Source organism: Geotrypetes seraphini, chromosome 9 (genome assembly GCF_902459505.1).
Source record: "Geotrypetes seraphini chromosome 9, aGeoSer1.1, whole genome shotgun sequence".
NCBI lineage: Eukaryota > Metazoa > Chordata > Amphibia > Gymnophiona > Dermophiidae > Geotrypetes > Geotrypetes seraphini.
Window position 1 is genome coordinate 138036527 of NC_047092.1, and position 25828 is coordinate 138062354.

The following is a 25828-nucleotide window of genomic DNA, read 5'->3' on the forward strand; positions in this document are numbered from 1 at the left end:
AAGTGCACGTTTGGCTAGAACATTTAAAAGTGTACTGAATAGATTTATACATATATCCTGATTTACTCAGATCACACAATTATTATTGTGATATGTATAATGCATAGATGTACATAGTTCTTTACAGGAACATATTCTTGGACAGTAGTTTTCAACCCACTGCTCAGGGACCACCTGGCCAGTTGGTTTTCAGGACAACCACAATGAAATTGCATGAGGTAGATTTACATGCCCTGCTTTCTTGGTATGCAAAGCTATCTCAAGCATATTCATTGTGGATATCCTGAAAACCCAACTGGCCAGATGGTCCTTGAGGACTGGGTTGAAAGCCACTGGTCCAGATGCTTGTTATTTTCTGGTAATCCTTAAAAACTGTCAATGAGTGAAAGTTTTAGAATATTCTTAATGCATATACGTTAGAAAGGGTTGCATGCCTGTTACCTCCACTATATGTAAATACCTCCTATGAATATTCATTAGGGATATTCTGGCTGTAGACAACCTGTAGAAAATCTGGCTGTAGACAACCCTCCCATGAATACCACTGTCATAACCTGTTCCTATTCCTTAGAGCTTACAATTAGAGAATGACACAGTGGCTGTTACCCACAGCTAGTTGCGGGTAGCCGCGTGTAACCTGCCGAAATGGGAGGGGGGAAAAAGTGCTCACTGCGGGTACAGGGACAAGGCCATCCACCGCCCTGTGGAGAGGTGAATGGCCTTGTCCCCACAGTTAAGGGAGGGAATGCACGCGGTCACCAATCGTGCATGGCCCCCTTCCTCCTTCCTACCTACCCGATTCTATCTATCTCCCTCCCTCCCCCCTTACCTTCATGGCGCGTTTTGAGTAACTTCTTCACAAAGCCGTCAGAGCCTGCAAGCAGTAGCATGCGTGTGTGGGTGGAAACTTTTCCTTTGATGCAACTTCCGGAGGAACAGACGCTGAAGGGGGGTGGAGAGGAACAGATGCTGAAAGGAAATGGAGAAGACAGAGTGGGGAGAAGATGCTGAAAGGACATGGGGAAGACATAGTGGGGAGAAAATGCTGAAGGGAAATGGGGACCAGAAAATGGGGAGAAGACACTGAAGGAAAATGGGGATGACAGAGTGGGGAGAAGATGCTGGAAGGGAAGAAGATAGAGATACCAGACTATGTGAGAGCGGAGGGAAGAAGATGGGTGCCAGACCAATGGGAGGGGGGGGGTGTAAAGGGAGAGGCATAGTAACAGACCAAATGGAAGACGCAGAGAGAAGAAAAACAGTTGCTGGAAGGAAATGAATGAGAAGATGAGGAAAGCAGAAACCTGACAACAAAGGTAGAAAAAAAAATTATATTTATTTATTTAGCTTCAGGATAAAGTAGTATATTAATTGTGTTTATAAAAATTTATAAACAAAGCCCTGCCAGCTGAACATCACTTTCTCTAGTTCAGCAGCCAGAACTTTGATTTATAAGGAAGGAATAAGCTAAATATTGCAGTACTGAGGCTTGTATGGATGCTGTGGGGATGGGGACGGGGCGGGGACAGGGTGGTGACGGGAACAAATTGTTCCCCGTGTCATTCTCTACTTACAATCAGTCAAGGCAGACATTCTGCTACTTCAAACATATTCTTTATAATAACATCTTAAGTTAGAAACATTCTTCGTTACCAATACTATATTGTATTTTCCACAGCATAACTTAGACCTTGAGCATATTAACCTTAGCTTTCCAGCACACAAGTTACTTATGCTGTAATTGCCCTAGAAACATTCTTCTAGAGATCAATAAAACAGATTGGATAGGGATGAATTTTTAACCAATCAGCAGACATACATGGGAACCAATAAGAAACTGTTTCTATAAGTGTTTTTAAACTCCAAAGAGGACAATTATGCTAACAAGAAATCTTCCCATTGCGTTCTACTTTTCAAATGGACAAGTTTGGATGCACCATTGAAGAAATTGTTTATAACAGAATTACAAAAGATGTTAGCTTGGTCTGGGGGGTAGGGGAGAGCGCATAGATTCTTATAATAAAAAAAAATAATGTTATCCGTTCGCAAGCTGCCTTTCTCTCTCCTCCCCTTTTACGCGTTGCCCGCAAGAGCCAGACAGAAACTGGCAGACAGCTCCTGAATATTCAGCAGGCTCCTCCCTGTGACGTCAAGCTCACTCGGGGCGTGTCCAAGCTGCACCTAGTCCTGGGCAACGTAGTTGCAAAAAGTGGCTGAACATCAGCGTTGAGCTGTAGAGTGTAGACTGAGCACAGTGAGGTGGCGCGAGCTCTTTGTTTCCCCACCCTTGAACTATAGCGCGAGCGGAGGAGGCTGGCAAGGAGAAGCTGCACCAGCGGTGCGTCTCTTGGTTTTGCGGCCGTCGCTGCTGCCTTTATTGTGGAGTGGCAGCGCGTGCAGTTTTGACCGCTACGTGCCGGCACCTGCTTCCTTACCATGAAGAGCCTCGGAATAGCCTGGGTGACGGCTCTGTTTCTGCTAGAGGCTTGCCGCGTTCTTGCATCCAAAGGTGGGTGAGACACGAAAATAACGTGCAAGTTTTGCCTCGGTCTGGCAGCGGAGGCAGAGTGGTGGGCTGTAGCCGGGCGCAGTTTGTCAAGACACCCTGTGGCGTTTGATGGCTGATAGCTGCTGCTTATTTGCTGGTGGTTATTCTTGTTTAGTGGGAGTGAATTATGAAAACACGCGGAAGAAAAAAATAGCATGGCATGTAATGAATGTTTTGTCCTATTTTGAGGTGGCCTGTCTACATAAAAGCAGGGTTTTATTGGACACTTTTGTAGGAGAGAACTCTCGACTAATGCAATTGTTGCTAAAGATCTCATAAGAAGCTTGTGGTCTCTTTCTGTGTAATTGATATATAAAATGCAAGAAAATAGTTCTACTAAAAGAAAATCTGTGTGTATTAAATTGTTTGAATTTTCCTGCAAAGCGTTTTGGAATGCTTTTTAAAAAGTGTGTTAGCAGAAAGTTGAAGGCTGAGCGTAGGTGGACTTTACTCATGCACGGGAATGACAGTAACCCCAGAAATAGACATGTTGGGGTAGGTTTTTGGAAGGTTATAAAAAAAACGCCCTCTTGGGAAGGAATATCAGGTGTCTAGTGAGATACAGTTGTATTTTAAGACTTCGTAGTGAATGGCTTGATAAATATAAATATGATGAAACGTAGAAAAAAAAAAATTGTCCTGGTTCTTGGTTGTGTGAGAGTATAAAGTGAATGCGATCTGGATAACTTTCCCCAAATGCCAACTTAAATTCTAAAGCCAGTACTGCACTCTGCACATCTCGTTGCAATGGTGCAAGAAAGTCACTGCTGGATAAGAAGCCAGCACGAAGAATACAGCATGGCTGAAATTATAGTTGGAATTTTAGAGATCTCACACGTTGAATGCTTTTCACCGACGAGGAATCGGAATTTAGCAGTCAAAGTTTGATATCTTCCTCGTCGAGGTAAACAAATTATCTAGGCTGCTAGGAAGAAGGAAAGAATGCTTGGTTAATAATTAAGCCTCATGGGATGCTGTATCGTAAGGAGACATTCACGCCTAGTTGACTCTTCTTCCCCTTTTAGCTATGTTGTCAAAATAAAGTGGCATCTAGAATGTTTTTTTCCGTGAAAGATTATACAGATTGGATATAATGGGCAGGTTGTACGTGTACACACAGATAAAACAAAAACTAGGTTTTTTTTTTTTTTTTTTTGCAAAGTGGGTTTGTCATTTTACTAGTTCATCTGTTACCTATGCTCTTCATGTCTTTTATAAGACAAAAATATGCAGTATACATGTTTGACAGCGCTACCCTGGCAAAACAGTTTACGTGTTTTGAAAATTATCATAATTTAGCTTATTACTTTAATCCCCATTTCAGTACTGGGAAGCTGTGACTACTGCAACCCTCTTGCACTGAGATGAAATCTTATTAAAAGCTTTTGTTTTGTTTTTTTTCTTCAAGTGGCACCTAGGAACGATTGCAAGTTTCTTTGGACATAGCCCAGAGTGTCCTGTTTCAAATTCAGGAAATGCCTCTTGTTACTTGCAAGATGCCGTGCTTCCAGGACAATTAGCCTGTGATGATGAGCCACCCAGTGGGTGTTTAGTTTTCCTAATTGATTCTTTTGGTATAGATGGGAGCAATAATTTCGGCACCTGATCTGATCATTTCTTGTGGGGAAAGTGATTCTTCCAATCACTTTTATATATTAGTGTTGAATTTTAAAATAGTCACTTTAACATCTACATTTGTCCTGTGTTTGTCTTCCTGATTTACCACTGGAGGGCTGCAAAGAACGTTCTCAGCACTGCAATAATTTTTAAAATAAAAGCTTAATGCTGGAGAAGCACTCACACTGATGTTCAGGCATCTTGTATTTCATGTTACCACTAGTTGTGCATGTCTGTACTTAAAATCTGACAGACCATAGACTGTGTATGTGAATATAAAAGTAAGGTGAATGTTTCTTATTCTGGGAAAATTTTTTTTTTCTATTTGCGATGCATATTTCCAAGCTCTTTCATCTTATTTTGGATTTCAAACAATAAAGGGGGAACTAGTTCTAAAGCTATTACTGTATTTTTGTCCTTTAGTGTTCTTAGATGACAATACTTAAATCACTACCAGTGGACGTCTTAATCCGAAAGCTGGATGCAGTTTACTTTTTGCTACTTATTGAGACATCACATCCATTTTTTTTTACACTGCTTCTCTGGATTTTGGCTTACTACTATTTATCATTTCCATAGCATTTTGTGCCTTATGTGGGGCCAAATTTTATTACTGTTGCTCTTAGACTTTTTACTCATTGAGCTATGTACAGTACTGGATTATTTTTAGGTACACATTTTTTTGTAACATACATCATAACAGACCAAAAATAATTTACAGCTAGAGTTACTAATGTGCACAACTAAAGTTTTTTGTGTTGCATTTTCAATTTATTTGTTTTTCTTTGTTCTTCCCTTTATAGGAGCAATATAATTAATAGTGTGCACTATGTCAGAAAGAGTGCACGCTTTTCTGAAAAGTGTGCACTGTTTCCCAATAGTGTGTGCGTGCACTGTTTCAAGGAGTGTACACTATTAGGGCCAGATTCAGTAAATGCTGCTCAAATTTAGGTGCAGGGAAAATTTGCACTAAGGCCCCGATTCTGTAAACTGCGTCTAGTTTTAGGCGTGGTTTAGATGTTTGCGCGGCATAAATTGCAATGACTGTTACATAGGTGTCGGGTAGGCGTCCAATACCCGTTCCCAAAAATCACACTTTTTCTGATATAGACGCCTACGATGTTAGATATATATATATATATATATATATATATATATATATATATATACCGTATTTTCACGCAAATAACACGCACCCGTATAAAACGCGCACACGTGTATAGCGCGCAGAAATCACGATGATAAGCACAAAAACTTTGGTATAACGCGCTCACGATTATACCGCGCATGCTGCCCGACTCTCCGTTCACCCCCCTGACTTCCGTGCACTGCCCCGCCTCTCCGTGCGCTGTCCCGACTCTCCGTTCACCCCCCCCTGACTTCCGTGCACTGCCCCGACTTTCCGTGCGCTGTCCCGACTCTCCGTTCACCCCCCTGACTTCCGTGCACTGTCCCCCCTTGAAGGTCTGTCCCCATCCTGAAAGCCTGATGCCCCCCCCCCGACGTCCGATACATCCCTCCCCCCGAAGGACCGCCGATTCCCCAACAATATCGGGCCAGGAGGGAGCCCAAATCCTCCTGGCCACGGCGACCCCCTAACCCCACCCCGCACTACATTACGGGCAGGAGGGATCCCAGGCCCTCCTGCCCTCGACGCAAACCCCCCTCCCCCCAACGACCACCCCCCCAGCCGACCCGCGACCACCCTGGCGACCCCCACGACCCCCCCACCCCCCTTCCCCGTACCTTTGGTAGTTGGGCCAGAAGGGAGCCCAAACCCTCCTGGCCACGGCGACCCCCTAACCCCACCCCGCACTACATTACGGGCAGGAGGGATCCCAGGCCCTCCTGCCCCCGACGCAAACCCCCCTCCCCCCCAACGACCGCCCCCCCCAAGAACCTCCGACCGTCCCCCCAGCCGACCCGCGACCCCCCTGGCGACCCCCACGACCCCCCCACCCCCCTTCCCCGTACCTTTGGTAGTTGGCCGGACAGACGGGAGCCAAACCCGCCTGTCCGGCAGGCAGCCAACGAAGGAATGAGGCCGGATTGGCCCATCCATCCTAAAGCTCCGCCTACTGGTGGGGCCTAAGGCGCGTGGGCCAATCAGAATAGGCCCTGGAGCCTTAGGTCCCACCTGGGGGCGCGGCCTGAGGCACATGGTCGGGTTGGGCCCATGTGCCTCAGGCCGCGCCCCCAGGTGGGACCTAAGGCTCCAGGGCCTATTCTGATTGGCCCACGCGCCTTAGGCCCCACCAGTAGGCGGAGCTTTAGGATGGATGGGCCAATCCGGCCTCATTCCTTCGTTGGCTGCCTGCCGGACAGGCGGGTTTGGCTCCCGTCTGTCCGGCCAACTACCAAAGGTACGGGGAAGGGGGGTGGGGGGGTCGTGGGGGTCGCCAGGGGGATCGCGGGTCGGCTGGGGGGCGGTCGGAGGTTCTTGGGGGGGGACGGTCGTTGGGGGGGAGGGGGGTTTGCGTCGAGGGCAGGAGGGCCTGGGATCCCTCCTGCCCGTAATGTAGTGCGGGGTGGGGTTAGGGGGTCGCCGTGGCCAGGAGGGTTTGGGCTCCCTTCTGGCCCGATATTGTCGGGAAGTCGGCGGTCGTTCGGGGTGGGGGTGCGAGTGGTCCTGCCGGGGGGGGGGGATGTATCGGACGTCGGGGAGTCGGCCGGGCAAGAGGGCTTGGGCTCCCTCTTGCTCCGATCGTGGATGCGGGTGCGGGTGGGAGCGCGTGCGAGTGGTCGTTCGGGGTGGGGGTGCGAGTGGTCCTGCTGGGAGGGTGAATCGGGCGTCGGGCGGGGTGGGAACTATGTTTTAAAACTTTTGTATACCGCGCTCACGCATATAACGCGCGAGGGGTATGCGCGGTAGGTAAAAACGCGTATAACGCGCGCGTTATATGCGTGAAAATACGGTATATATATATATATATATATAAATGTGTTTTTTACTGATTTGTTATCATTATTTCAGGATTATAAGCTTTAACATAATAAAACCAAAGTATACCTTCATTAAAAGGATAATAAAACCACAGCATACCATGTTGATAATGATATTTATAATATATTAGTTTTAGTGAGAACATCAGTGTGAATTTTGAAAAAAATGTGACATGCTTACACGCTAACCTTCATTCTAATCCGGTGTGCTAGACAATGAGCCATAGAATAATAGTAATTCTGATTTGATTATACTGCTCCTTATAAGTAGTGAATGGCAATTAATTTTGCTAGGAGATAGAACAAGGTAGATCTCACTGCCCTGTTATATCCTTTTCCTTCATTATTTCAGAATTGTATACTTCAATAGTATAAAAACAAAAAAAGTAACAAGTAAGCAATAATGGGAAGGGGTAAAACGCGGACCTCACGGACCTGACGGACCTCGCGGATCTAAACCCATACGGCCTTAAAAATCTGAGAGGTCCGTGTCCATGCCGCTTGTAGTTTCTGTCGCTGACAGACCTTGATGTAGTTTCTGTTGCTGACAGACCTTGATGTAGTTTCTGTCGCTGACGGATCCATCTCAGCATAGGGAGGGAAAAGTGTTAGGATCTGTCAGCGCTAAAAATTTCTTCGAGGTCTGTCAGATCCAGAGACTAGTGCTGGAGTTTGGAGACTTCTTTTCCATAACGCACATCCAAAACCTATGTCCCCGCTCTCTTGGCTTCTGCTCTGCCGCTCCAGCACTAGTCTCTGGCTCTGATAGACCTCGAAGAGATTTTTAGCGCTGACGGATCCTAACACTTTTCCCTCCCTATGCTGAGATGGATCCGTCAGCCCTCAAATCTCATCAAGGTCTGTCAACGACAGAAACTACAAGTGGCAGGGACGCGGACCGACACGGACCTCAGATTTTTAAGGCCGTACGAGTTTAGATCCGCGAGGTCCACGTTTTACCCCTTCCCAGCAATAACACAGAATAGGAGTCTTAAAAGAGAAAACGCTGCTCTGATGGACCTTCTTATACTAAGCATGCCTAAGTGGCATCTGATGTCATAGGCACCATTATGACTTCCCACCAGAAAACTTCCAAATCTGATTGGGCGTGCTTTGGGCAAACACGGCTGCACTGACTTTTAATCATTTCCTTTACTTCTCAAAGCTTTGACCAAGAAGCCATTTCTCATCTGCTTAGTATGTAGAGGCTCTGTTACCAAATTCTAAATGACGTTCCCTCTATAGCTCTATGCCTTAAAGCACTGCTTTTATCTTCCATACATCAGGGGTTCAAATCTTGAGTGCGGTTAGCAAATATTTGATATTCATTTTTCTACCAGAAAACCTTCAAACTCTTTAGCCATTCTTTTGCTTAAACATATTTGAGTTGATCTTTAAAATGATCTGCAGCAAATCTCAGATGTCTAAAGCAGCCTGTTCTCTCTCATCCTAAACCTCTTCCCCCACCCCAACACACACACCCCAATTCTCAAGCCAGGCTGAATTTACCGATACTAATGTCTCTAGGATACATCTCAAAACATGTACCTTCCTTCAACACCTGTCCAAGCCCTCTGAAGTTTTAGTAAACTCTTATACCTGTTGCCCTGTGTGGATATTGCATAAAAAGAAATACATTCCTACCACAATGGCTTGTAGCTGAGAGCAGATGAATGTATCTGATGCACCTGTGCCTGCAAACTGCAGAATGCTGATGAAAAACAGCAAAGTCCACCACTTATGAGAGCTGTTAGGATGCTGTTAAAATGAGTGAAGGTGAGGATGGGATTTGAACTGGTAAGTTTGAGAAGATGGACGAGGTGCATTAACTTGGTGAGCCACAAATGGCTTTGCTCTGTCAGAGGAGAAGTTTCCTCCCATAACAGCTTAGGATGTCCTAGCCATGGGAAGGTGAAAATAAGTTTGCCTGGAAATGGAAATGTGCTGATAAAAATGGCAAAGTCCACCATCTAGACCTTCTTATGACAGCTAATAGGAAGCTGTTAGGAAGTTGTTAAAATTAGTGAAGGTGGGATTTGAACCGGTGAGCTTGAGAAAATGGACAAGGTGCAACAAGGTGCATTAACTTGGTGAGCCACAAATGCTTTTTTTGTGGTAACTGTGATATTCCTAAGCATATGATACATAGTCAGGTCAGTCAACTATGATATGACAGAGCAGTGAGATCCACCTGATTAGAAGCTGATGTAGCTCAATGTGTTAAAATACTATTTTCTCCATGCAATATGTTTATATTGATATGGTGGCTTATTAAATCTATTAGAAGGGGAAAAAGGAGGAAAAAACGGATTCCTGAGGTCTATGTAGAATATATCATTTCGGAAGCCCAAAGCACGTCTGTGTTCCACCTATAGAAACCTGAGTTCAGCCCAAGCAGAAACCACACTTAGACCAGCTTTTCATTCACCTACAATTTCCATGATATTTAGACGCGGTCTGTCGCCCAACTAGCTTCTATGTGGTTCCTATCCTTAACTATGCCCAAGTTACGCCCTCGTTATGCCCACATCTACTTACTTGGACGCGAGTTTTCCCCAAAATTTGCGTCTACCTAGCGTTTATATTCTGACGACGCAAACGTGACGCCTACCTCTAAGTCCAATTAATGCTTGTTCAGACCCTTAAATCGCTCGTTAACCACTTAAATCGGACACCTAAACCACGCCAAAAGTTAGGTGCAGTTTACAGAATTGGGGCTTAAGTGATCTTCTAAAAAGGGTGGCTCAGGCTAAGCATGCTTTATAGAATAGTGCTTAGAGCAGATTCCTGCATCTAATTTGTGAGTGCAAGGACTTAAGCCTGCTGAAACCTGGTATACTCATAAATCCTCTCATCTACATCTACATCCTCTCATCTACATCCTCTCATCTACATCATAAATCCTCTCAATACTACATCTAAATATTTGGAATACCTCTTGCCTTAACTCTTGATGCAGCCTTAGGGTGAAACATGGCCACTTTGGATGACTGTAATCAATAAACCATGATCTTTCATATTGGTTTGCTTCTTGCTTATCTGATACCTGTGGTTTGTAGATCTTTGCAAATGCTGTTAACATATCATCTTATTAGTAACTAGGTCCCACTGAATGCAATAAGGACCTGCAGAGCACATGATAGAAAACAGCAAGATACATATATCTACCATACTAAGTTAAATGTATTTGATTCTAAGCCACTTCTATGCTGTAACATATTTCAACCTTTCATGAAATTTCTTCTTTTTCATGAAGAAATACTGTTTTTTGGGGTTTTTTTTAAAGTCAGGTGTTTATTTTTAGGGAATACGGGTCAATTCATGCATTTGCCACTGACATTCTGTAACCTTGTGCAAATTGCTTTATCTACCATTTCTCATCTTGGTGCCCACTCAGATTATAAGCTGTTTGGGACAGGAACATATTGGACCTAAATATTTTCCACGTTGTACAGTGCTGATTATGTCCATAAGTGCTATAAAAATAAGTATTAGCTTGTTGCCATAGAGCAGACAAATTTAGAACATGTTGCATATTGTCTAGTTAACTCTCTCTCTCTCATTGGTTTCAGTTATTAAGAAAGACATTTGCTCAGTTATCTTCCTCTGGATTCCATAAATGGCGCCCAAATTTGTATGAGATCCACATGCAAATAAATTAGTTAACAAGCCATTAACAGTCATTGAGATTAATTGCTTCTAATTTGGATTTGTGTACAGATCTGGCAGTGTGTGATCCTACAAGGATTCACATCCAAATCATCTTGCACACATTCCAAAAGGGGACATGGCCACTCTTCCCTCTAATCTGAATGGGAATCCTCCACCTACAGTTCTGCCAGTGGGGGGTACTGTTTCACTGTCTCGTTTTTGGTAGTGAGGGACAGGCAAACTATGCAGGTGCCAGTGGAACCTGGCTATCCCTCTAGATCAGTGTCTCGCAAACTTTGCAAAGCTGCGGCTCAAGGGCAACTAGAAGTGCATGGGCGTCAACGTGATGATGTCATGTGCATGCATGATGTCATCGCATTGAGGTCCTTGCATGCACAAAGGCACTCCAGATGGGGCCCTGAGTTGCTAGTGGGGGGTTGCTGGAAAGGGAGGAGGTGCGAAGAGAAGGAGAGATGCTGGCGCCAGTTGACTGCCTACAGGATGTGCCTCTCACTGTGGGAGGCATGTCTTGTAGGCAGTCGGCCAGTGCCTCTCCTCGTCCCCAGCATCTCACAGTACACCTGGAATCTTGGGCGGCACACAGTTTGATATGCTGGTCTAGATTAAAAACACAATATTAAAGCAACAATGCAGTAAGCAATTAAGCATTTTGGTAACTAATTCTCTTTGATATCTCCTTCTCTATAGTTCTTATTGCCTAAACTAACTATTGTAAACTGAGACGAGCTTTCCTCGATTGAAGTCTCGGTATACAAAGCCAAGCATTAGATTAGATTAGTTGCAGGACGCCCACTCAGAGAGAACAGCGTATGTGGCTATGGGAGAGGCAAGGGCAGGTCAGGGGCATTCCAAAGAATTATGTGCAGTGTTATGGAATTTGGGGGTAGTGCGTCCAAGGTTTGCACCAGGATTTACACCAGATTTCAGTAGTTGTAATTCCTTGTTCCCAAAGTTGGGGAATTTGCACTATTCTATAAAGAACGCTCAACTGAGAGCACCCTTTACAGAGTAGCACTGAACATGAATTTTTTCTGGGCAATAATTTTTGGCTCCATGTACTAAATGTGGCACTGTCTAGTTAAGTGCCGCAGAATATTGCTGCTTAGCCCTCTGTCTAGATTAAATTCCTTCTTACTATTAGTCCTCAATTTCCCTCTCTTATTTTGCACTGTCTACCTACAGTTTGCCACCTCTTTCTCTCAGCTCCCTAGTATCTCACTCTGTCCTCTTCCTCCCCCAGCCAGCATGTATCCTTTTTTTTTTTTATTATTCCCTCCGTCTATCCAACATGAGCCCTCTTTCTTTACCCCCTTCTCGCTCTCTTCCCTCCCCACTTTCGTCCAGCATCTGCTCCCCTCTTTTTTTTTTTTTTTTTCTCTCTCTCTCTCTCTCACTTTCCACCCCACTTCGTGCATCTTCCTGCCCCCTCAACTTCCCACCACTGCTGCTTCTTTCTTGAACCAGTGACACTGGCAGCAAACTGAAATCCTGGCATTGTGGGGCTTTCTTGCACCTACACATGGCTACCGGCTTTTCCCCAGAACAAGGAAGTGATGTTGGGGGGCAGATATGCAGTTGTAGGTAGGTGCAGGAAGGTCCTGCGATGGTTGGATTTCGGTTTGCTGCCACTACTGCTGCTGGTTCGAGAAAGCAGCAGTAGTGGTGGCAGAATAGGGTGGGGCTGTGCAATCGTGAGGCCTTTTACCAAAGGGTGCACAGCTTAGAGGGAACACTGATTTAGGGGCATTTCTAGAATTTGCACACAGTGTTGTAGAATATGGAAGATCCATTCCTAATTTGGGTTTGAGCAGATTTCAGTTGGTGTAAATCCTCACACCCAAACTTGGGTGTGGATTTCGGTGCTAAGCGTTATTCAATCAATGGCATCCAACTTGGAGTGCCTTTTATAGAATAGGGCTTTGCACTCAGTGCTCATTTATTTGGCAAATTTGGGTGTCATTTACTATATTTAGCCTATAATGCAGTCTAGATTGTGTTTTGGTTAGCTGTTTGGGTATGGCACTGACTATAGGCTGTACTTGGGTAACTTCTGACCTAATTCTACCCATGGCAGTCAGCACTTTCCAAAAGCTTGATAGCTACAGGCTGAATATTGTAAGGTGGGGTATTTATTATCTACCCTGGGTACCAGGGCTACAAGTTGTGCACTTTTTTCCCCTAAGGCAACAACTTTACCCCTATTCTCAATGAGAGCATCCACCTATGATGTCTGACCACAGTTTTGATGGGCTTTTGTTGTAAGTAAAAAAAAAAAAAAAAATTGGTCATTCCTGTATTGCAGGGTTAGAAGAAAGATGTTTATTAAGACAACTTTTTCATATGGTATGCTAAGAAACACTATTTTTATGTCATAGTGATGTTGTTTATTAGTTGACGATAGCAGAAAGTTTTCACTTAATTAAGGAGCTCATTAACTAGCAATGCACACTAATGCCACACTATTACTATAGCGTACATAATTTGCAAATAGTATTTCTTACTATGGGCTCCTTTTACGAAGCTGCGGTAGCGGCTTTAACGCACGTGACTTTTAATCACGCGCTAACCCCCACGCTAGCTGAAAAACTACCGCCTGCTCAAGAGGAGGCAGTAGCGGCTAGAGCATCCAGCGGTTTAGCGTGCACTATTACACGCGTTAAACCGCTTACGCTCCTTCGTAAAAGGAGCCCTATATGTATTAAACAGAAATTATAGTTCCATCTTGATATAGTTAGAGTTTTCTACCAAACAATTTTTTAAAAATAAACCTAAATAGCTACATGAGAATAATGACTATGCTGTCTCTTGGACACATTGAGGGGCATTTTCGATTGGAATGTCTAAGTCCGACTTTGGACGTGAGAAAAACGTCCAAGTATCAGGTGGAGAAAATGCCTATTTTTGAACCCACAAGTTGTTCATCTTATTTTTTAAAAAAATGGCCCAGCCAGATGTTTTGTCCAGTTAGACGTCAAATTTTGTTTGCTGTTATTAAAAAAAAAAAAAAAAGTCTAAATTAAAAATGTCCAAAACAAGCCATTTGCATGTAGGAGGATCCGGCATTTTTAATGGACTGGCTACACAGACACGCCAGCAGAGCAGTGGAACACCCTAGGGAGCACTGATGTGAACTTCACATTAAGGGTGCCAAGTACACATTTCACCATAACCCACATATATTATATGTTGAGCCCTACAAAACTCCCTCAAAATCTACTATACCTACCAGTTTACCACCCCAATAGCCCTTATACCTGCAGGTATCACCTATACTGTACAGTATCACAGTACAGTGGGTTTTGGTGGACTCGCACTTTTCACCACAAGTGTACTAGTTAGGGTGGCCTATGGGTCTGGGCTCCCTTCTTTGCAGTGACCTCCAGAGACCTGCTTGCAGCTGTACTGGGACTGGCCATAGTACCTGCAGTTGTCATAGAGACAGATATGTACTGTTTCATGCAGATATATATAATTTTTTTTTTTTGGGGGGGGGGGAGGTAGGGGGTCAATGACCACAGGGGGAGTGTGTGGGTGCCATATTTTCATCCCTCCAGTGGTCATCTGCTCAGTTTGTGATTACCTTTTTGGCCATTATTCATTTTAAAAACAGGTCTAGCCCCAAATGTCCAAATTGTGCCCTGGACGTTTTGTAAAATGTTGATTATTGCTGTAAAATGTCCAAGTGTTAAGCCCACCTTAAATCTCACGCTCCCTTGAGATTTAGATGCACTGGAGACAAAATGACCAGAAAGACATCTATAAGTCAGTGTTGAAAATGCCCACTTGGACATTTTGACTAGTAAGGCGTCCAGATTGCAGTTTATGCCAATATTTTGGATGTCTATCTTTTTTGAAAATGAGCCCCATTGTTTCCTTTTCTTTTAATAGTTAATTTTTAAAATATTTTGGTGGTTACTGTGTATCATAACTAATCTGCGCATATCCTAACATGTATTGTTTTGTTGAAGTAGGGCTCCAGCATTAAATTTCCCAGTATACAGAGCTGGTGAGAAAACATAGCAGGTTAAGTGGGATATTAATCACTTAACCAGCTATGGTGAACTTCATAGAGATAAGATTAACTTGGATGCAGTCTGATTTATGCAGCTACCATGGCCGTTTAAGTGTTGTGTATCAGCATTTAACTGTCCAGTTGTGACTTTGCCCCCTGAATACCCACAAAATAGCCTGTTTCGTGGGCACTAACAGGACGTTTTCAGTGTCGTTATCCAGTTAAGTATTGCTAAATATTGCTGGTTAGCCCAAAACAAGCGATTTAACAGGCCAGGAGATATTTCTGGCTGGTTATGTCACTTTGAATATTGATTCCCATATATCTGTTTCTACTGTTCTAAAAAAAAAAAAAAAAAAAAATCTCTTCATGGTTTTATGTGTAGAATCTCTTTCTTGCTTTGTGCAAAGAAAACACATTTGAAAGCATCTCCAGTATTACTTAATTTTAAGTTCAATGATCCTCATTTGTACTTACTCTGCCATCTCTGTTAATATAGGTGGGAATCATAGAGCTCGATGAACTTGATTAATCAAAGTTGATCCCCCCCCACACCCATAGAGGAGGTATTATACAAACTGTGGGTGATAATGGCTTAATCACACTTTCTAGAAAAATTGGGAATAAGTGTTAATGAATTGTGACCTGTATGCAGACCACGTAAAAGCAAATTTTAAAACCAAATATTACACAAAGCCATGTACAGTGGTTCTCAACTATTGCGTCCCCAAGAGATGGGGTGTATCACAAGTATTTTGGTGTAGACAGCAAGCATGTATTTCCTTTACAACCATCATTAACTGCAAGCTGGGAAGACCAGCAATCTTAAGAGTTCTTGAAATCCCCATAACTGGTCCCGATTTCTGTTTCCCAACTACCTCCAATAATAACTGCTGCCTGCAGCCCCAAGTAAACATAAGAACATAAGAATAACCTTACTGGGTCAGACCAATGGTCCATCAATCCAGGTCACTAGTACCTGGCCAAAACCCAAGGTGTAGCAATATTCCATGCTACCAATAAAGGGCAAGCAGCGACTTCCTTCATGTCTTTCTCAATAACAGACTATGGACTTTTCCTCCAGGAACTTGTTGAAACCTTTCTTAAAACCAGCTATCCGTTCTTACCACATCCTCTGGCAACGCTTTCCAGAGCTTAACTATTCTCTGAGTGAAAAAAAATTTCCTCCTATTGGTTTTAAAAGTATTTCCGTGTAATCTCATGTTGCAGGTCTGCTGTTTGCAATATAGTTTCTGAGTAGCATATTTGCAGGGTTTCTGTTGCTTCATAGTAGCTGAGAGTGGAGGGATTTTGTGTTGCTGTTACTGAGGATGACACCATAATTTTAATGTATTGTATATTTGTTTTGTTGTGTGACAAGTGAAAAATCTGGAATTGATGTTGCATATAGGGCAGCGCATTTAGCACATGTTTAAAGTGTTAAAATTTTAACTTGTGTTTTTTGCTTTTCTAAAACCAATAAAATATTTTGAACAGAAAATTTTTTTTTTTTTTAACTTGTGTCAATAATTTTAATGTGCTAATTGCATTCCTCCTCCCCTACCCCTGTAACTTCCTGGAAACCCCCCCACCCCCTCACCACAACCCCTATTCCCTCATAAGTGCAGCACCTTTTCTGTCCCCCTCAGACCCCCTCCTCTCACCTGCAGCTTTTAAAATCCCGTTCTTTGCTGGCAGAAACAGCGGCAGTGCTAGCTTACTGCCCGAGCCAACCTGGAGCCTTTCCTCAGCCAGGTTACGGTACTCTGATGCAAATTCCTGTTTATGGTGGGACCTGAGTGAGGAAAGGCTCTGTGTCAGATTGGGTAGCAAGCTAGCATTGTCACTGTTGCTGCCGGCAAAGAATATGATTTTAAAAGCTTCAGGTGAGAGGAGAGTGGTTGATGGGGGATTGAAAAGGTGCTAGCTGGCTGGTTGGCACCTGGGGAAGCTGGCTAAGGAAAACGGGGTGTGCTTGAGGGCGGAGGGGTAGAGGGAGAGTTGTTAGACTGAGGGGGAGCAGAGGCTGAGGAAAAGGTATTGGGTAGGGGGGAGGGGTGGAGAGGAGCTGGACATGGAAGCAGAGAGAGGTGCTTGACCTTTTGGTGGGGAAGAAGGCAAGAAGAGAGAGTAAAAATACAGGACTATGAGGGGGGCTGGAGAGAAGGGAAGATACAAGACCATGAGTGAAGGGAGGGGGGAGCGGTTTGAGTAAGAGAGAGAGTGCTGCTGGATTGTGAGGAATGAAGAGAAGAGCTCTTTGGGGACAACGGGCTAGAAGATGAATTAAATAAATAAGATAAATGGATTTTATTTTTAGTTTAGTAATTGAAATATGGCAGTTTTGAATATTTTCATCTGCTATCTAGATATTGTACTGTAAAGGAGGAAATGTGGAGGGGATGTTTTATGTGATTAATCATGTGATTAAAAAAAATCACAATTGTGTGATTACCGTATATACTTGAATATAAACCGATCCAAATATAAACTGAGGTGATCTTTTTCCCCCTCAAAAAGGAGGAAAAAAGGTTCACTTGAATATAAACTAGAGGTTGTGGCAATCTCTTGAGACTGTGGGAACTCACAAGGTTGCCACGAGAACTCATGGCAGCCATTCAGATATCGGCTCTACATGAGGGCAGGTGCGTAGATGGATCGTTCCTGCCCTGGTTCACCGCTGGATCACCAGGGCTTTAATGGTAGGTTTCTTAAAAGTCTGGGAGGTGGGAGGGAGGTAGGATGTGTCAGAGTCGGCTGGGACAGGAGGCAGGAGGGATCCCTCCCATCCTGAATCACCGCTGGACCACCAGGACTTACAGGCCCGGGTGAGGCCTGCAAGGTCTGTGAGGGGGGTAGGTGCTGACCTCAATATAAACTGAGACCCCCATTTCTGAACCTTTTTATTGGCCCCAAAATTTCAGTTTATATTCAAATATATATGGTAATTCTAAGTTTAGAATAGGGTTATAAGTTGAATAAAATTTTTAAACAATGAAATATTTAGGCATGTTTTTTTCAGCTGTGAATTTTTATGTTCTCTGTGTCACATACACGAACATTGTCTTCAGGTATGTCGTAACAGAAGAAAGGTTGAGAACCACTGAACTAGTAGATACGAGCTAGTTCAGCTGATAAAACGTCAAGAAATGCAGGAATTCTTGTCAAGGAGTCTTACAGAATCAATTTTCATCTTTGTATTTATGGCAAAAAAAAAAAAATCTACCTTGAAAACTGACACCTACCAGAAAAACTGAGAAGACAGAGAAATGGTAGAACAGCAGGAAAGATTTGCTAGTGGAATGTACTTAGAAGCACTCTGAAACATAGCAGTTCAGTTTTGCCTGGATACTGTGGCTTTGAATACAATAGCTGAAAACCAATTTTGCTTGGTTCTATGGATGTTAAAAGCTGCACTAAAGTCAATTGACTAGGCTTGTAAGAAAATGCCTCACATTTTTCTTTATCTTTTCATGCACAGTGTGCATACTGACCAAATAAGCACAACAACAAAAAAGCCCATTAAATTTTTTTGCAAGATTCTACGTGGAACAATAATCCAGTTTCTACTACATGTATGTATAGCAATGCATATAGTACAGGTGGTGAGGATTTCATCGGGTTTCAACTGTGTATGCTTCTATCAAGTGAATTGAGAACTTATCATTTTTGAGTCCACTTTCTAATTTCCATTTTACTTACCGGTAAGTAGATTTTAGTAGTGCAGCAATCTAGAATGAAGTACTGACCTCAGCAATGCTATAGTCTCTTTTTTTATTTTTGGTCATGGGTGCTATAGAATTTGCTTTGTGAATATATATTAATCGTACTACGATTTGACTTAAGAAGACATTAGTTGTAGTGGTGGTTTCTAGGTCATTAAAGTTTATAAGAATAGTGCTTGAAAAATAAACTTGTCTACTAGTTTGGGGTGAAACATAGAAACATAGAAGATGACGGCAGAAAAGGGCTACAGCCCATCAAGTCTTCCCACTCTGCTTACCCACCCCCTGTCTATGCCCTAATGACCCAATTTCCTTATCTTGACCCTCGTAGGGATCCCACATGGGTATCCCATTTATTCTTAAAGTCTGGCACACTGTCTGCCTCGATCACCTGCACTGGAAGCTTGTTCCAATGATCAACCACTCTCTCTGTGAAGAAATACTTTCTGGTGTCGCCATGAAATTTTCCGCCCCTCAGTTTGAGCGGGTGCCCTCTTGTGGCTGAGGGTCCCTTGAGAAAGAAAATATCATCTTCCACTTCGACACGTCCCGTGAGGTACTTAAATGTTTCGATCATGTCTCCCCTCTTCCTACGTTCCTCAAGAGTGTAGAGCTGCAATTTGTTCAGTCTCTCTTCGTACGAGAGACCCTTGAGCCCAGAGATCATCCTGGTGGCCGTCTGTTGAACCGATTCAATTCTGCGCACATCTTTACTGTAATGTGGCCTCCAGAATTGCACACAGTACTCCAGATGAGGTCTCACCATGGCCCTGTACAATGGCATTATGACTTCAGGCTTTCGGCTGACGAAACTTCTATTGATACAACCCAATATCTGCCTTGCCTTAGATGAAGCCTTCTCCACTTGATTGGCAGTTTTCATGTCTGCACTGATGATTACTCCTAAATCTCGTTCTGCTGAAGTCCTAGTTAAAGTTTCTCCGTTCAAGAAGTACGTCCTGCATGGATTTCCGCTTCCGAGGTGCATGACCTTACATTTCTTAGCATTGAAGCCTAGCTGCCAGGTTGAGGACCAACTTTCCAATGTAAGCAGGTCCTGCGCCATATAATTCTGTAAACTGCATTCACTTACTATATTACATAGTTTGGCGTCATCGGCGAATAGTGTTATTTTACCTTGAAGCCCTTGAGTCAGATCCCCTATGAATATGTTGAAAAGGAGTGGACCCAGGACCGAGCCCTGCGGCACTCCACTGGTCACCTCCGATGTTTTAGAGAGGGTACCATTAACCACCACCCTCTGAAGTCTGCCACTCAGCCAATCATTGACCCATGCAGTTAGTGTCTCTCCTAACCCCATCGATTCCATCTTGCTTAGCAGCCTGCGGTGTGGGACACTGTCAAAAGCTTTCCTGAAGTCCAGGTACACGACGTCCAAAGACTCTCCCAAGTCCAACTTTCTTGTTACCCAGTCAAAGAAGCTGATGAGATTAGATTGGCAGGACCTACCCTTGGTGAATCCATGCTGACTGGGATCCCGAAGATTCCCTTCATTCAAGATCGTGTCCAATTTGCTTTTAATTAGTGTTTCCATGAGTTTGCACACTATTGATGTGAGACTCACCGGTCTATAATTCGCAGCCTCTGCCCTGCAACCCTTTTTATGCAGAGGAACGACATTAGCTAATTTCCAGTCCAGAGGAACTTTCCCCTTACTTAGGGAGAGATTGAATAGCTCAGCCAACAGTTTCGCCAGGACATCGCTCAATTCTCTGAGCATTCTTGGGTGCAAATTGTCTGGTCCCATGGCTTTGTTCACCTTGAGTCTTGCCAGTTCACTGTAAACTTCACCTGGTGTGAACTCAAAATTCTGAAACGGGTCTTCTGTGCTTTGTGTTGCCTTCAACTGGGGACCGTGTCCCGGTGCCTCACAGGTGAAGACTGAGCAGAAGTATTCATTCAGTAGTTCGGCTTTATCGGAATCTGCTTCCACGTAACTTCCGTCCGGTCTTCTAAGGTGTACTATCCCGCCTGTGTTCCTTTTTCTGTCACTAATATACCTGAAGAAGGATTTGTCCCCCTTTTTAATGTTTTTTGCCAGAATTTCTTCCACTCGAAGTTTTGCCTCCCTAACTGCCATTTTGACCGCTGTAGACCTGGTCCTGTATTCTACTTTTGCCTCTCTTTTCTCCGTGCGCTTGTAGGAGAGAAACACTTTTTTCTTCTCTTTAATGAGGTGCGAGATCTCCGCGGTGAACCATTGGGGTTTATTGTTTCTTTGTCGTTTATTTACTGATTTTATGAAGCGGCTAGTTGCTTCATGTATGGTTGATTTCAGTGTTAACCACTTAGCTTCTACATCATCGGTCTCCGCTTGGTCCTGCAGCGTCTGATGGACGAAATCTCCCATGCGTGCGAAGTCTGTTCCCCGGAAATTGAGTACCTTTATTTTCGTGTTTGATCTAGGGAAGCCTTTCCTAAGGTTGAACCATACTATATTGTGGTCGCTGGAGGCTAGCGTATCACCTACTGAGACCTCTGAAACGCTTTCCCCGTTGGTGAGTACCAGGTCGAGGATCGCCTGGGCCCTAGTGGGCTCCGTTACCATTTGTTTGAGACGTGCTCCCTTTATGGAGGTTAAGAGCCTCCTGCTACCGCTGGTTGTCGCTGAAAATGAGTTCCAGTCTGCATCAGGCATATTGAAGTCCCCTAGCAGTACAGCTTCTCCTCGTAGAGTGATATTCTCTATCTCTTCAATTAATTCTGCGTCCATGTCTTCCAGTTGTCTTGGGGGTCTGTAAACCACACCTAGATACAGGCATTTTTCTCTGCCTCTTGCCAGGTTTACCCAGAGGGACTCCCCGGTGTACTTGACATCTGTGATCCTGGTGGTTTTGATGTCCTCTTTAATGTATAGAGCTACCCCCCCTCCTAACCTGCCCTCTCTGTCCTGACGAAGTAGATTGTAGCCCGGTATAGCCATATCCCACCCATGTGAGTCCGTGAACCAAGTTTCAGATATTGCCACCACATCTAGGTCGGCATTCGTTATTTCAGCCTCCAATTCTAGAATTTTGTTACCTAAACTGTGTGCATTGACATACATGGCCCTCCATATCTTGTGTTTGCTAAGTCCCTGTGAGGCGTATCCTACCCGAGTCGGTGTGACTCCCAAAGAACTGTTTGAAATGTGGGTACTTACCTTGGACATGGAAGCGGAGTTTCGACTCACCTCATCAGGATAATTCCTTTCTGCACTAATATGTGAATGGGTACCCTCCCCCGACTTACCTAGTTTAAAGCCCTGTGAAGCAGGCGGGCTAGTCGGTGTCCGAAGACTTTCTTACCCCTACTGGTCAGATGGAGTCCGTCTGGTCCCTGAAGTCCTTGTGGGTGGGTTTGTGTGTGTGTCGGTATACTGTACAATTTTTTTATACGGCAGAGCAAATCAGGGCAGTAGAAGGCTGCGAAGCAGCATGTTTAGAGTGCTGCGACCGCTGATGGAGTCTGCACGTTTGTCGGGACTGCTGGAAGGGAAGGGGGAGGGAAGCGGCAAGGGACTAAGGGAGCCGGCCAGACTGCGGGGACGGTGCGCGGCAGCCTCAACAGCATGTAGGCAGCCGGCGCGTGAAGGAGTTGAGCGGTGGTGGCAGTTTCAGAGGAACGGCTGGAGGGTATGGTGCCGGTGCTGCAGGTGTCCCATGCAGGTAAAAATTCTCAAAGGAGGGGGAGAGGGGTATGGGGCTGCTTTGGGGTAGGGGTATGCTGAGAGCCAGACAGCTTTGCTTGGGGGAGGGGAGACAGAAGGGGGCCATGGAGACACAGTCAGGGAGGAACTGGAGGGGGAGAGGGAAAGGGGCTGCTTTGGGGTAGGGGTATGCTGAGAGCCAGACAGCTTTGCTTTGGGGGGGGGGGGAAGACAGAAGGGGGGCCACAGAGAGACAGTCAGGGAGGAACTGGAGGGGGAGAGGGAAAGGGGCCTGCTATGGGGGAGGGGTGTGCTGGGAGGCAGACAGCTGTGCTTGGGGGAGGGAAGACAGAAGGGGGCCACGGAGAGACAGTCAGGGAAGAACTGGAGGGGGAGAGAGAAAGGGGGCTGCTTTCTAGCACCCGTTAATATAACGGGCTTTAACACTAGTAGCTAATAATTGGTTAAGACCAATTATCATCTAATTATTAATTTATGCAATTAACTGACCCTATTCTATAAATTGCACTTGTAAATTTGTGCATTAGTCTCAAATTTGGATGTGCAATATTATAGAATTAAGGGGTTAGCCCCCTTCTGAAATGGGGACTAAACATCTGAACTTGACATGTCCTTATCCTGCCCAAAATGTACTTGAGACTATGTCCTCTTGCTATTTACACATGCTTGGTTTAAGACAGCGGTCTCAAACATGCGGCCCCCCAGGGACTATTTTGCGGCCCGCAATCTGACCTTGACTAAAGCAGGGGTCTCCAATCTACTTCCCTTCCAACTGCCCTCCCCCAAGCCACCGCAATCGGGGAACAGGCCAGCGCCCGAGGTCTTACTTCTCCCTGCCCTCCCCCAAGCCACTACCATTGGGGAACAGGCCAATCGCTGCCTGGCTGGCCCGGAAGTCCCTCCCCGATTTTAGAATTGACTTCGGGTGGCGAGAATTGGTCGGCCCCGCGCTGGGGAAGATAAGCAAGGAGAGTTAAGACCTCGGCGCGGCCTGTTCCCCGATTGCAGCGGTGGCGGCCTGTTCCCCGAAGGTAGTGGCTTGGGGGAGGCCAGGGAGAAGTAAGACCTCGGGCGCTGTCTTGTTCCCCGATGGTAGTGGCTTGGGGGAGGGCAGGGAGAAGTAAAGAAAGAAAGGGGGGACAGGGAGACAGAAAGAAAGAGGGGAGATGGGACACAGACAGAAAGGGGCATGGAGAGAGAAAGACAGAAAGAAAGGGGGCATGGAGAGAGAAAGACAGAAAGAAGGGGGAAAGGTAAAAGAAATAAAAAGTTGGGGGAGGGAAGGAGACAGATGCCAGACCAGGGGAAAGGAAGGAAGGAAGGAGGGAGAGAAAGGAAAGAAAGATATGTCAGACCATGGAAATAGGGACAAAAGAAGAGAGAGACAGAAGGGAAGGTAAGACATGGAAACGTAGATTTAGAAAGAAAGCAGTTAATGCCAAAGATGGATGCAAGGCAGAAAGTGAAGATGGAGAGAAAACCAGTCAAAGGACAAGAAGATCCTGGAAACATAGTTAAATGCACAGAAAAATAAAGTCACCAGGCAACAAAGATAGGGAAAATGATTTTATTTTCAATATAGTGATTTAAATGTGTCAGTTTTGAGAAAGGAAAGATATATTAAACTTTAAATGTGAGGACTGCAGAAAAAATAGGGTACTTGGGGGGCCGCAGAAAAAATAGTTAATGACAATTTTGCATGAGGTAAAACTCTTTATAGTTTATAAATCTTTCCTTTAACTGTTAAAGGAAAGATTTATAAACTATAAAGAGTTTTACCTCATGCAAAGTTGTCATTTCTTCAATAAGACATTAACTATTTTTTTCTGCGGCCCTCCAAGTACCTACAAATCCAAAATGTGGCCCCACTAAGGGTTTGAGTTTGAGACCACTGTTTTAAGATGTGTGTACATTATCCCAGTTTTATAAAACTTAAGATGTTTTTTGCAAGATCAGGTATTTAAGAGGATATCTCAAATATGACTAAGGCATGTAAAATGAAGATCATTGTGAAGCGTATACTGTACATTGGATTTTCAGTGGTGTTCCACAGGGGTCGGTGCTTGGACCGCTGCTATTCAATGTATTTATAAATGATCTAGAAACAGGGACGAAGTGCGAAGTAATAAAATATGCAGACGACACCAAACTATTTAATGAGGCTAAGACTAAAGAGGACTGCGAAGATTTACAAAGGGACCTGAATAAACCAGGGGAGTGGGTGACGAGATGGCAGATGAAGTTCAATGTAGAGAAATGTAAAGTCTTGCATGTAGGAAACAGAAATCCGAGATACAACTAGACGATGGAAGGGCTAGTAATGGGAGAAAGTAGCCTAGAGAAGGACTTAGGGGTATTGGTAGACAAGACAATGAAACCGTCAGCACAGTGCGCAGTGGCCTCTAAGAAGGCGAACAGAATGCTAGGTATTATCAAGGCCAGAATGAAAGAAGTTATCCTGCCGTTGTATCGGGTGATGGTACGCCCACATCTGGAGTACTGCATCCAATATTGGACGCCGTATCTTAAGAAGGATATGGCGATACTTGAAAGGGTTCAGAAAAGAGCGACGAGATTGATAAAAGGTATGGAAAACCTTTCATATGCTGAAAGATTGGAGAAGCTGGGGCTCTTTTCCCTGGAAAAGCGGAGGCTTAAAGGGGACATGATAGAGACTTGCAAGATCATGAAGGGCACAGAGAAAGTGGAGAGGGACAGATTCTTCAAACTTTCGAAAACTACAAGAACGAGAGGGCATTCGGATAAATTAAGAGGAGACAGATTCAGAACCAATGCTAGGAAGTTCTTCTTCACCCAGAGGGTGGTGGACACCTGGAATGCGCTTCCAGAGGGTGTGGTAGGACAGAGTACGGTATTGGGTTTCAAGAAAGATTAGATGTTTTCCTGAAGGAAAAGGGGATTGAAGGGTATAGATAGAGGATTAATATGCAGGTACTGGACCTGATGGGCCGCCGTGTGAGCGGACTGCTGGACATGATGGACCTCTGGTCTGACCCAGCAGAGGCACTGCTTATGTTCTTATGTTCAGTAGCACTGATGCTCATTAAGAATTGCTGCAATAATTCTGACTTGGAAAATCATATATGGTGGGAATACAGTTCCTCTAATCAGGAAATATGAGGCAGCAGTAGCAGACATAGATATAAATTGTATGAATCCTGAAATGTAGAGCTATAGTATATTTTGTAGTTATGATGTTCTGTTATTAGCTGTTAAAACTTAATAAAGAAATTTCTGTGATAGTCCTGCATGCATTTCCATCTGGTTTCACATCACTATGCATTTAAAAGCCACGTTGCTATATAAAATGTTTCACATTTTCAAATATACATTTAGAAATGGATTTTTACAGCCTTTTTATGTGTGTTTGAGTTCTTTGGTCTCATTTTTTCCCCCCACTTTTTACTTTTCCTAATCACAAGTTTTTCTATTTCCTTTCATTGACTACATTCCTTTCTGTCCATACCCTTCTTTATAGTATTCACTTCTCCTTCCTCCAATCTCGTTGCCCCTCTTGTATTTCTTGCTGCAGCTCAAGTCTACAACTCTGTTTCCCATGTTTTCTAATCTCAGTCCTTTCCATTTTTCTTCCTTCCTCTGCACTCCATCCCACTCTTGTT

At 44.2% G+C, this 25828-nt stretch overlaps 1 protein-coding gene across 3 annotated transcripts in view; it reads left to right on the forward strand.

Moving 5' to 3' along the window:
- Nucleotides 1-2112: 2112 nt before the first annotated feature.
- The window catches only part of CLSTN2 (calsyntenin 2), a 1243607-nt gene continuing 1219891 nt past the window's right edge, over nucleotides 2113-25828 (forward strand). For all 3 annotated transcript variants that reach the window (XM_033958408.1, XM_033958407.1, XM_033958409.1), the window contains exon 1: nucleotides 2113-2509. In XM_033958408.1, the coding sequence (XP_033814299.1) occupies nucleotides 2437-2509 (73 nt within the window). In that variant the 5' untranslated portion in view covers nucleotides 2113-2436. The remainder of the gene's footprint in view (nucleotides 2510-25828) is intronic.